The 12,482-nt window shown below is 36.3% G+C and overlaps 2 protein-coding genes across 2 annotated transcripts in view; both read right to left on the reverse strand.

Annotated features, from left to right (window-relative positions):
* LOC107742603 (WAP, Kazal, immunoglobulin, Kunitz and NTR domain-containing protein 2-like) overlaps positions 1 to 302 on the reverse strand; it is a 2,585-nt gene extending 2,283 nt beyond the window's left edge. Inside the window, exon 1 of the mRNA XM_016555645.1 lies at positions 102 to 302. Coding sequence (XP_016411131.1) covers positions 102 to 302 — 201 coding nt within the window. The remainder of the gene's footprint in view (positions 1 to 101) is intronic.
* Positions 303 to 492: 190 nt separating this feature from the next.
* Positions 493 to 12,482, reverse strand: part of LOC107742596 (canalicular multispecific organic anion transporter 2-like) — a 15,504-nt gene continuing 3,514 nt past the window's right edge. Inside the window, exons 3-6 of the mRNA XM_016555639.1 lie at positions 11,072 to 11,230; positions 9,840 to 10,006; positions 5,291 to 5,298; positions 493 to 566 (exon numbers count right to left, since the gene is read on the reverse strand). Coding sequence (XP_016411125.1) covers positions 493 to 566; positions 5,291 to 5,298; positions 9,840 to 10,006; positions 11,072 to 11,230 — 408 coding nt within the window. The remainder of the gene's footprint in view (positions 567 to 5,290; positions 5,299 to 9,839; positions 10,007 to 11,071; positions 11,231 to 12,482) is intronic.

A 12,482-nucleotide genomic window follows, 5' to 3' on the forward strand; every position in this document is an offset into this window, starting at 1 on the left:
AACAAACTACATACAACTAATATATATATATATATATATATATATATATTTATGCATGCAGTCAAAATGACAACTAATTTAAATGGAATGAAAAGGCAAACCTGATCAGATTCACATTCTCTCGTGCAGGTGCTCATTGCATCAACCCACGAGTTTGGGTTCATGTCGTTTGGACAGATCCCTGCGTGGGAATAAGCAACTCTTTGCAAAGTCATGCCTTTCACGCATTGCCTGTCCACAAATAGCAGCAAAAACTGTCCCGAGACGAACCAGATCCAGCGAGGAAACAGCATCCACCACATGTTGGAGGGCAGGAATGAGGACTTATTTTGAGGAGTTACTAACCTAATTTTATTGAAACAGCTGAGCCAGAATTCTGCGCCTCGAGCTTCCAAGCAGCAGGAGACAAAAAAAAAAGGTTTTGACTTCTTGAGCAACAAAGGCTATTCTCCTGACCACAAAACTCGCCTGACGCGCAATGACAGTTATGAATCACTCTGTAGTTCTAGAGAGAGGATTAAAAACATCTGGTCCAGAGCTGGGTTGGTACTGGGACACCTGCCTCTCTTTGAAAGTGCTCTAGGCTGCTGCTTTAACCCTTTATCTGGCACGCGCGTGGGAATTTTAGACACTTTAAAACGAAACATAGAATCCAAAAGCAAGAAATGGTTAATAAACGCCAATTTTATATCAAATATCAGTGTTTAAGTAATATAGCCTACACCAGTTTAACAAATTACAGATGAAATCTCCATCATACTTGAGCAACATATTGGATTTTAAGGACAAAACTGTGTGCGAGGAAAGAAAGTTAAATGTCAAGGCTCGTTTAGTTATTTGTGATCTTGCTGATGGACATTAAACGGCAGAATCAGCAAGTTCTCGTTTAATTATATGCAACATCCATGCACACGAGCTTCTCATCTATACATGTTAAATCAGATACTATGACTGTGCAAACCATCAACTTCACATCAAAGTTTGAAACACACGTAATCCACATGTGTTATAACACTCCAAGGTTTTCCCTTTGACATGTGGGTTGTTAAATTAAAAGTTTATCATGGAATTTAACTACGGAATATAACATGATCTATTAAGCATTAGACGATTGTTCTATCAGATATATGGCATAAATAAAATCTAATCCTGTCACACAAATGAAAAGTCAAAACCACAGTGTTCAAATTTCTGTAAGCACCAATGCCAATATTTAAGGAGTGTGCTAATAAACAGCCTAATACGTAACAAAGGGAAAAGTAGATATCCATCCCTACATTTTAACATACACTGAGAAAGAAAAGACATAAGGGTATAACAAGCCTAAAGATGCACAAATGACGCGCATGATTTTATTCTCTTTTAAAGCACTAAAGGCAAAACTCAGTTTGCACGTGCATGTGGACACTAATTTGATCTAATATTTAATATTTTTTAAAAATTTGATTTATTTTTTTTCATTTCTGTTTTTAAATTTAATATATTTTAATAATAGTGTATAAATGACTGTACAAGTGAATAAATGTAAATTGCACTATTTTACTAATCAAAATAAACAGAATATGGTTTAAACTGTGCTGAAGTGATTGTTTTGAACAAGTATTAACTTATATAAATATTACCACTTTAGCTGGAGTATTTGTATACTATCATTTTACTACTTTTACGATTTCCTACAAAATGTGTTACTCCCTGTTCAATAAAGATATTCATTTTCTGCAATATGGGAGTAAAGCACATTTTCCTTAAGGTGCGCCTTTAACCCCATCTTACCCTAATTTGGCAGAGCTGGTCAAAATCAGCCAATGCTGATGATATTGTACATTAAATTATGTCTAAATTAATAAATGTCATTTAAAATGAGGGTTTATCTCATGTAGCTTTTCCACAACACCATAGCCTGTGAGTAAAACACAAAATCTATTTATGCAAAAACACTAATGCTGATTAAAGAAGGCCTAGATGAAAGAATGTGAACAGAACAAAGGACATGTTTCATTCACGACGCACTTCAGCTTGTGATTCACACAAATGCTCCGGAAAAATATCAAAAAGTAAAACAATTACTAAACTAAATTAAAATAAATTTAAATATTAAAGATAAGTTAAATATTATAAAAACATTTTAACTTTTTTATTCTTTGGTTGTTTGTTTGTATCTTAAATGTATATCCTCAAAAAAGTTTTTTAATACTAAAATATTGCTAATATTACACAAAGTGAATAGGTTGCATGCAGCTACTATCTGTGTTCATGAGAAACTTCACCTTATTTTACCCCTGCGACCGTAGATTAACTTTAACAGTGCCTTGTTGTTAAGTTTAACTGTTTAACAGTTGTAGGAAATTGTTTATCTTCAGATATCTTTCCAAAGAGAGAGAGAGAGAGAGAGAGAGAGAGAGCACCGGAAGTGAGAGAGAGAAAAACCCTTTCAGGCTCTCAGGTGTCAAATGAGGGCAAACTCTTTTTTTTTCTCTTTTTAATAAACGTTAAGCTTTTGGAAAATGCATTTTACCTGACTTAAATATCTAAATATCTCAGACGGCAGACTGAAATTCAGGAAAGATCCACTACATTTTGGCCATCAACGGTTATCCATACGATATCTCACGCCTCGGGAGTTTGGATCCAAATATATCATTACCCGAACATCTAACAATCAAGTATTTTTTCTCAAGCATTTCCGAGGAAACGTGTTTGAGTGAAGGATCCAGGTTGAGGAGAGTATCTGGCCTCCAGCGGGAATAAAAGGCTTTAACTGCTGGCACATTGATAACACACTGCAACTCTGTGTGATTGATTGCTGAAGGAGCTGCAACACACTGCATTCTTTCACGTACCTGCTTCGGAGACGCATTACCTTACTTGCCCTCTGCGAAGGCAATGTGTGATGTATTTGTTTAAGGACATATTGTAATGGGAACAAACAATTAATAAACTCCTGTCAGTCTGAACATCTTGAGTGAGGACTGATGCAACCTCAGGGTGTGCCATTAAAATAACAGGATAGTTCGTTCTGAAAGACGTGAACAACTCAGTGGAGATATTCATGGTTTAAGAACATATCGACTGGGAGGCTTTCACACGGCAGACTGAGCTATACTCATTAGTTAAAGACAATCAATAAGAAATGGTAGACAGATTAAACTGATGGACAAATTAGGCAGATAAATGTTGTAAGTGTATATTTTATTGAAAATTAGAACATTGTTAGTCACTTCCGCTCAGCAAGGCTGCATTTACTTGATCAAAAATACAGTAAAAATTGTGAAATATTATTACAATTTAAAATAACCCTTTTCTATGTGAATGCATTTTAAAATGTAATTTATTCCTGTGATGCAAAGCTGAATTTTCAGCATCATTATTCCAGTCTTCAAGGTTTAAATCTGTCAAATTGCCACAAATTTTAAACAGCATTGAAGTATAAAGCTTATTTTGTGGTAGAATAGATCAGTCCAAAATTTAAATTTGCTTAAAATTGGTACTCACCTTCAGAGTTTGTGTCTTCATCAGGTTTGTAGAAATGTAGCATTGCATCAGTGTCTCAGCAATGGATGCTCTGCAGTGAATGGGTGCCGTCAGAATGAGAGTCCAAACAGCTGATAAAAACATCACAATAATCCACAAGTAATCCACAGCACTCCAGTCCATCAGTTAACATCTGGAGAAGACAAAAGCTGAAACCTCAGGGTGTGCCATTAAAATAACAGGATAGTTCGTTCTGAAAGACGTGAACAACTCAGTGGAGATATTCATGGTTTAAGAACATATCGACTGGGAGGCTTTCACACGGCAGACTGAGCTATACTCATTAGTTAAAGACAATCAATAAGAAATGGTAGACAGATTAAACTGATGGACAAATTAGGCAGATAAATGTTGTAAGTGTATATTTTATTGAAAATTAGAACATTGTTAGTCACTTCCGCTCAGCAAGGCTGCATTTACTTGATCAAAAATACAGTAAAAATTGTGAAATATTATTACAATTTAAAATAACCCTTTTCTATGTGAATGCATTTTAAAATGTAATTTATTCCTGTGATGCAAAGCTGAATTTTCAGCATCATTATTCCAGTCTTCAAGGTTTAAATCTGTCAAATTGCCACAAATTTTAAACAGCATTGAAGTATAAAGCTTATTTTGTGGTAGAATAGATCAGTCCAAAATTTAAATTTGCTTAAAATTGGTACTCACCTTCAGAGTTTGTGTCTTCATCAGGTTTGTAGAAATGTAGCATTGCATCAGTGTCTCAGCAATGGATGCTCTGCAGTGAATGGGTGCCGTCAGAATGAGAGTCCAAACAGCTGATAAAAACATCACAATAATCCACAGCACTCCAGTCCAACTCCAGTCCATCAGTTAACATCTGGAGAAGACAAAAGCTGAAACAAATCCAGCATTAAGACGCTTTTAACTAAAAGTCCATATAATCCATAATAACTGTTCCTCCAGTGAAAAAGTGTTCTGGTCTGAATCAGGAGAGACATATGCACAGATTAAACACCCTTTAGAAGACAAAACCATCCAAAACTGGATGTTGATGTGAGAGGACATCAGGGGATGATGGACTTCTTCACTGGAGGAATCATTATTATGGATTATACACTCGTATTTTAGCCGAAAGCAATGGTTTGAAGGCAAACATGCCTTAATGATGTATTGGTTTCTTAAAAACATGCAGCCTTCACTTCTCAAGACATTAACTGCTGGACTGGAGTGCTGTGGATTGCTTGTGGATTATTGTGATGTTTTTATCAGCTGTTTGGACTCTCATTCTGACGGCACCCATTCACTGCAGAGCATCCAGAAACATTACTGGCTGAAACAGTGTCACTGTGTGGTTTACGCTTCTAAAGAAGTGTTCTTACCACAGCACAAACACATTCGGCATGTCTTGTTGTTCAGCATGTTGTATTCTCACCAACAGGCCCAACCCTTGCAAGAAGGCTTATTTCCCAGAAACACCTTCCACGCCAGGAATCATTCACAAACACCACGGGCCGTCAACGCCACAGACAACTAAATTAAACAGTATGAAGACGAACTGGCCTTCAATAACAAATCAGCGCTTTGTTTTGTATCGTAGGCGAATCTTGCTTTGTCACCGGTCCATCGAAACAAACCCGCCTCTTCTCGAATCTTTCCGCCCGCAGCATGAAGTGATCAGGCAGGTAAAGAGCAAGAGCCAAACCCATCCATATTTCATGTGCTCAGCCTGAGGGAGCGAAACCTGCCTTGCATTTACAGCGGATTCATCCTCCTGAGTCCAATGACATTAGAGGACGGCCAACACTCAGATCTCCAGCGCAGAGCGTGAGGTGTCTTGTTTGGAGATGAATGGGAATAAACAGCCCTCCTGTCTGGATCCACGCAGGCCTGCCAGTGTTTGTCACTTGCCGGGAACCGCATGACTGAGGATATTTAAAGATCTGGGGGTTTTCTGCCTCCAGGAGATGTTTCGTGATCTAGCTTGCTCCGTGAGCCGAAAGAAGGGAGTTTTGTGGGCTTGTGTCATTGAATTGGGCAATTTCATTACTGAAGCGTTTGACATTGGGAGCGACTGGTTTCTCAGAGGAAAAGATGTGGAGAAAATCATTTACAGCCATTATACTATATCAAAAATACTCAAGTAGAGCGTTGTTATTATTATTAGGGATGCACCGATAAAAAATGTATCCTCCGATACGAATAGCCGCTTATTCAGAATGACATCTGCAGATACTGATCATTTGGATTTTCTTAAAGGGGTCATATGATACGATTTCAAGTTTTCCTTTCTCTTTGGAGTGTTACAAGCTCTTGGTGCATAAAGAAGATCTGTAAAGTTGCAAAGACTAAAGTCTCAAATCCAAAGAGATATTCTTTAAAAAAGTTAAGAGTCAGCCACACCTACCTAAAACAGCTCGTTCTAACACACCCCCACATATCTAGGTCACTATGTGGAAATATTAGCATAATGCCGCCCAAATGTGCACGCAAAGAAAGAAGGCGTGGTTTCAGGAACAGCAGTAGTGTTGATGCAGCATGTCAGGGATACACTGTGTTTCAGTGCTAAAGCAAAAGCACTTTATTTGTTCTTCCGGAAGTAGATGCAATTAGGAATCATTGGTTAAGATTTATTTACAACAGAACAGCACAACCCAGATGTTCGAATTTGTGCAACGCATTTTATGGACGACAGTGAACCTAGAAGAGTACAAGGCTGGATGTGCAAAAAGGCTATTTCTAAAAAAAAAAACAAAAAGGGTCAATTCCGACTTTGCTATGACAATCTGGCGCTTCTGAATCAGCGACTGTAAGTATGTTTTGTTACTAGTTTAAGTATTTGCTATTGACTGTTCAAATGCGGAGTTTTGCGCAGCACAGAGTAACGCGTCGTGTGTGTGTGAGGGGAACAGGGTCACATCACAGGAGAGTGAACTGCCTGTCAGAAATCATAGCACGTCAGCTGTCTTAACCGCGGCTTGTGTACTGCATCATCACTGTGTCTGTCACGCGACTCTGTTGCCCTTTCGGGCTTGAACTGATGGTAAAACTAACGACATTATTAACTGTCTTGATATTTACTTTGAAAGCTGAAGCGATTATGGTAAGGGCGTTACATTTCCGACGCGAATAATAAAAAGAATAATATAAATGACAAAAACAACAACATTACTAAAACTAACTAAAATTAAAATGAAAACAACATTTATAAAAATAAAATCTTATTCAAAATGGGAGGGGGGGGGATTAGTAATATTTTTATTTTTGAAAGAAATGAAAATATATTTTTATTCAGCAAGGACACATTAAATGATCAAAAGTAACGAGACAGTATTACATCAAATAAATGCTGTTCTTTTGAACTTTCTGTTCATCTGTGAATCCTGAAAAATAAAATGCATCACAGTTTCCACAAAAATATTGTGCAGCACAACTGTTTTCAGAAGACTGGAGTAATGATGCTGAAAATACAGATTTGATCACAGAAATAAATGACAGTTTAACAGAGATTCACATAGAAAACAGCTGTTTTACATTATAATAATATTTCACAATTTTTACTGTATTTTTGATCAAATAAAAGCAGCCTTGGTGAGCAGAAGAGGCTTCTTTTGAAAACAAAACATCTTACAGACCCGCACTTTTGAACAGTCCTGTATATTTATGACTGGAGGCTTCGGGACACTAAACATTAAGAGAGTCAGTCTTGACAGATTATGGCGTGATCTGTAAGATCTTCAGTGTGTTACTCAGGTGTTTGCAGTCAGTGGAGCTCAGAGGAGACAGACAGCAGCTGCGTCCAGAATGAGAGGAATGACACCCTTTGACCGGCTTTATGTTGAATCTAATGCTGCAGATTTTCATACGTTCACACACGAGCGCTCAGAGATTCAACAGTTCAACATGACGTGTGTTCAAGCCTGTTGCTAAAGTGTCCTCAGAGAGACGGGATTCCATCGTGAACAGCATTAGAGAAGGTCTGTCTCTGTTGAGGCTCAGTTCAAGAATCAGAAAGGCAGCGTGTGCTTCATTACAGACGACATGATGATGCTGAGACACGTCCTCTAGTGGTCTGTTAAGATCTACACACACTCAAACACAAGCACTGGAGGCTGAATTCAGCTAAAATCCACTTCAGTTCACTCTATTCATTCATTACCCATGAAGAGATTTTAGGAGTATTTTAGTGAACAGTCATTTATCTTTCATGCTGTTAGAAATTAGTATTAAATGTCAGTAATCAATATGGGATCATATGGGATTTCATCTTTTATTTCAACTTCACCTGGACTTTTTTTTATATATATATATATATATAATAAATAACTAAATAAATACTGTATTGTGAATTTATAGCTGTCATAGTTATTTATTAAATAATATATTAAACTGTAATATAATAAATCATAAATTAATAAATATTATCATAAATTATACTGGCGTTGTGTGTGTGACACTGTGTGAAGGCACTGCGGCTTACAGCATATGAGCTCACGCCAGACCCGCGTCTTTAGCCATTCCATAGAAGATTCCTTTCTGAGCGAGCAGGTTAGTCGGCGTGTTGAACTCTGCGATCTTTCCCTTGTCCAAAACGAGCACTCTGTCACAAGAGAAAAGCACTGAATTCAACATGTACACACGCTCTGCCTTCATGGAAACGATGTAGGGGTGGGTGAAATACCAGTGCATACGCCTTATGTGACACACTTATGTGTCAAAATGGCCATCTTTGCGAGTATACACAGGTGTTTATGTCTTAAGTGAATATAAACAGTTGAGAAAGATGCAAACACATGTGTATCAGTATATTAGATCCATGCATTCAGTCTTAAAGTGCATCATTAATGTCAATCAAACCACAAAAGAGAGAAAATATCTTGCTGCTCTTTACACCACTGAACAAAAAGAATAAAAATGTAATTGCTGCTTTTTATCTCACAATTCTGACTTTTTCTCTGAATTGTGAGATATAAAGTCGCAATTCTGAGAAATGAAGTCAGATTTGCGAGATTCAAGGAGTATTCAAAATGTATCATTTAATTTAAAATCTGCAAAAAGTGGAAAAAATTAGAGATTAGGCATAAAATACTGTTCAGAATCATTCATACATGCTGCAGATCTGAGAAATAAACTCTTTATTCTGAGAAAAACATCAAAATTGCATGATATAAACTCGCAATTCTGAGAAGTAAAGTCAGAATTGTGAAATATAAACTCTATTCTGAGAAATAAAGTCAGAATTGTGTGATATAAACTCTATTCTGAGAAATAAAGTCAGAATTATGATATAAACTCTATTCTGAGAAATAAAGTCAGAATTGTGAGATATAAACTTATAATTCTAAGAAATAAAGTCAGAATTGTGTGATAAACTCTATTCAGAGAAATAAAGTCAGAATTGCAGGATATAAACTTATAATTCTGAGAAATAAAGTCAGATTTGTGAAATACAAACTCGCAATTGTAAGAAATTGTAAGAATTGATTTCCTCAGAATTGGACTAAACTATATCTTATATATGTTTGATGCTGAGATCAAATATCAATAAAAACCTTTAATCTCAGTTATTTTTTTGGTTTTTCACAAAATAAGAATTAAGACTTTTCAAATCAACTTTAATGCTCTTATAAAAACAACACAGTTAAATGTCAAAAATGACAAAAAGGAGTATTCAAAATGTATAATTTAACTTAAAATCTGCACACAAAAAAAAAAGTGGAAAAAGTAGAGATAAAATAATGTGTTCCGAATCATTCATACTTGTGATAAAGGCTGAGCATTGAACAGATGGTTGTAAAATTGTCATCAAAAGCAAAAATGCTACAAAATGCATCACATTTTGTGAGAAAAAGTGTGCCCTGCTCCATCAAAACAGACAGTATTTCTGGACTCAGCAGCTCGAACAGAGTAAGAAACTTTCCAAAACATGTTTAACTCTAAAACTGCATGAAAATGAAAGCCATTAATCTAAACAAGTTGTGCTCCAAATTTGAGGTTGATATCACAAAAAATGAGGCGCAAGTACCAAAGGTTTCTACTAGATGACATTTGCTTCCTATTAGTTTCCAATACCGTCATTTTTGACCGCGAAGTGTTACTTATTATTCAAGACCATTTAATCTTTTTGAATAATGTCCAAAGTTTTTTTTTATGTGTTCACACAGCAAGTGCCAAAACCAAGTTTTGTTCCATTCCGATGAAGTAATAAATTCTAAAAAACAAAAACCTAATTTTTTTCTGTCAGAAACGACCAAACAGCAGCAGAGGGTTAAAATAAGAGTATTTTATGGAGAATATACAGTGATGTAATGCACACAGCCATATTGCTGTGTTATTTCTAACTGCACCTGAGGTTTTCTCCTCCTTCGGAGCACTCCAGCTCGAGCTTGGACGGCTGGTTGCTGACAAACTTCTTCAGATGAGAGAGTTCCAGCACTTTCCACACTTCTTCATCGCTGTATTTCTCAAAGGGATCGAGGTTCATCCGCAGAGTCCCGGAGAACAGGACGGGCTCCTACAAACACACATCAGTCACACAAGACACTGTGAGATGTAAAACATGTGCATTCAAAATAAACTTATATTCAGAGAAAAACAGCATTTATTTATCATCAACATGAATTCATGTGAATGGCGAAACTCAACGAAAATTAGAGTTGAGTATAATTATTGTTAAAATTATTATTTATTAAATAATAAATAAATTAAAAAACATAAGCAGCACCATTTCCTGCTATTGATTGCAAATTAATAAAAAACTAAATAAAATATAACAACATTAACATATATTTGATTAAAAACTAATGCTGTATTGTCTATGAATTTTCTAGCTGTCACAGTTAAATATTAAGTTATTTATTAAATAATAATAAAATAAATTATAATAAACTATAAATTAAAATTAAATAATATAAGTGGCACAAATTCCTGCTATTAATGCAAATTAATTAAAGAAAATGTAACAACATTAATATAAATTATTTAAATATATTTAACTTTATTGAACTCAATATTTAACTAATGCTGTTTTGTTTATGAATTTATAGCTGTCACAGTAAATAATAAGCTATTAAGTAATATATAAAATGTTATAATAAATTATCAATTAAAATTAAATCTTATAAGACCGTTTCCTGCTATTAATGCAAATTAATTAAAAATGTAACAACATTAATATATATTTGATTTTAAAAAATCAATATTTAACTTTATTAAACTCAATATTTAACTAATGCTGTAAAAACACACTGCAGCATTTTAGTAACTGTTAAAAGGTGAAATGAGGTTAAGAACAGGTTTTACTAGAGAAAACAAACACCGGGAAAAAAGTCCAATGTTAATAATCTGGACGCCATTAGTTTATAACAAGCTAATTAGCAGCGTTTAGTGAGCCTGAAGGTGCTTTGGCATCAAAATCACTATCAACTGCTTTATGGCTCTGAATGGGGAAATGAGCTTTTTCTGCTGACCCATCATGAGCGCAACACTAATACAGCAGTAAACGCCATTCCCAAGCTGTGCTTAAATTAAAACAGATGCTTTACTGCCAACAAAGCTGAAGAAAACCCAAAAGCCCGACCTGAGGGATGATGGTGAGTTTGGAGCGCAGGTCGTGAAGGCCGATCTCAGAGATCTTCACCTCGTCGATCACGATCTCTCCATCCGCCGCCTCCAGCAGACGGAACAGACACAGAGTCATCGAGGACTTCCCAGCGCCGGTTCGTCCAACGATACCGATCTGCAGAGCCATACACCACCGCTCAAATCATCATACAGAAACCATCGCTGAATGTGATATATAGCATATGTGAACCTGGACCACAAAACCAGTCATAAGGGTCAATTTTTTGAAATTGAGATTTATGCATCATCTGAAAGCGGCATAAATAATCTTTCCATTGATGTATGGTTTGTTAGGATAGGACAATATTTGGCTGAGATACAACTATTTGAAAATCTGGAATCTGAGGGTGCAAAAAAAATCCCGGGGGTGAAGAAAGGCCTCCTGAAGCGAATCAATGCGTTTTTGTAAGAAACACATCCATATTTATAACTTTATAAACTGTAATCTCTAGCTTCTGCTAACAGTCGTACGCGCGTTCATTCCGGCGGATGATGTAAGGCGTAGCGTAAGGTCCGGTGAGATATGCTAGTCTCGTTTCCTTACTTTAGCAAAGGAAAACCAGTCTCATCTTGGCTTATATCAAAATCCTCCCACATTTTTCTTTACAAATCTACTCTTTGCACTTCTAATTCGTGACCAGCGTTTTGTTTTGCTCTCTCCTCTGCGCTTCCGCATTCGTCACTTCTCACCGGAGCTTACGCTACGTCCTACGTCATCCGCCGGAATGAACACGCGTACGACTGTTAGCGGAAGCTAGAGATTACGGTTTATAAAGTTTTAAATATGGATGTGTTTCTTAAAAAAATGCATTGATTCGCTTCAGGAGGCCTTTACTCACCCCCCGGAGCTGTGTGGAGCACTCTTTATGATGGATGGATGCGCTTTATTTGACTTCTTTTGGACTATTGAATAAAAACACCCATTCACTGCCATTATAAAGCTTGGAAGAGCCAGGACATTTTTAATAAAACCCTCTGTTTCAGTTTATTTATTTATCCCTGTAGGGAAAGCACGTTTGCAGCATACGCTCACACAGACACTAAACAACTCACATTTGGCAAAACAATAATTTAATACTGATAAATCGAATTTAAAATAACCAGTCTAGCTGACCATTAGTTACCACTAGAGGAAGAAGAATTTAAAGGGATAGTTTACCCAAAAATGAAAATTTACCCATGATTCACTCACCCTCAATCCATCCTAGGTGTATATGACTTTCAGACGAATACAATCGGAGTTATATTTAAAAACGTCCTGGCTCTTCCAAGCTTTATAATGGTGTTATTTTTCAAAACTCCAAAAGAAGTCCAATAAAGAGCATCCATCCATCATAAAAAGTGCCTCGCATGGCTCCGGGGGTGAA

The sequence above is a fragment of the Sinocyclocheilus rhinocerous genome, unplaced genomic scaffold (genome assembly GCF_001515625.1).
Source record: "Sinocyclocheilus rhinocerous isolate Xijiao unplaced genomic scaffold, SAMN03320098_v1.1 scaffold706, whole genome shotgun sequence".
In the NCBI taxonomy this organism is placed as follows: domain Eukaryota; kingdom Metazoa; phylum Chordata; class Actinopteri; order Cypriniformes; family Cyprinidae; genus Sinocyclocheilus; species Sinocyclocheilus rhinocerous.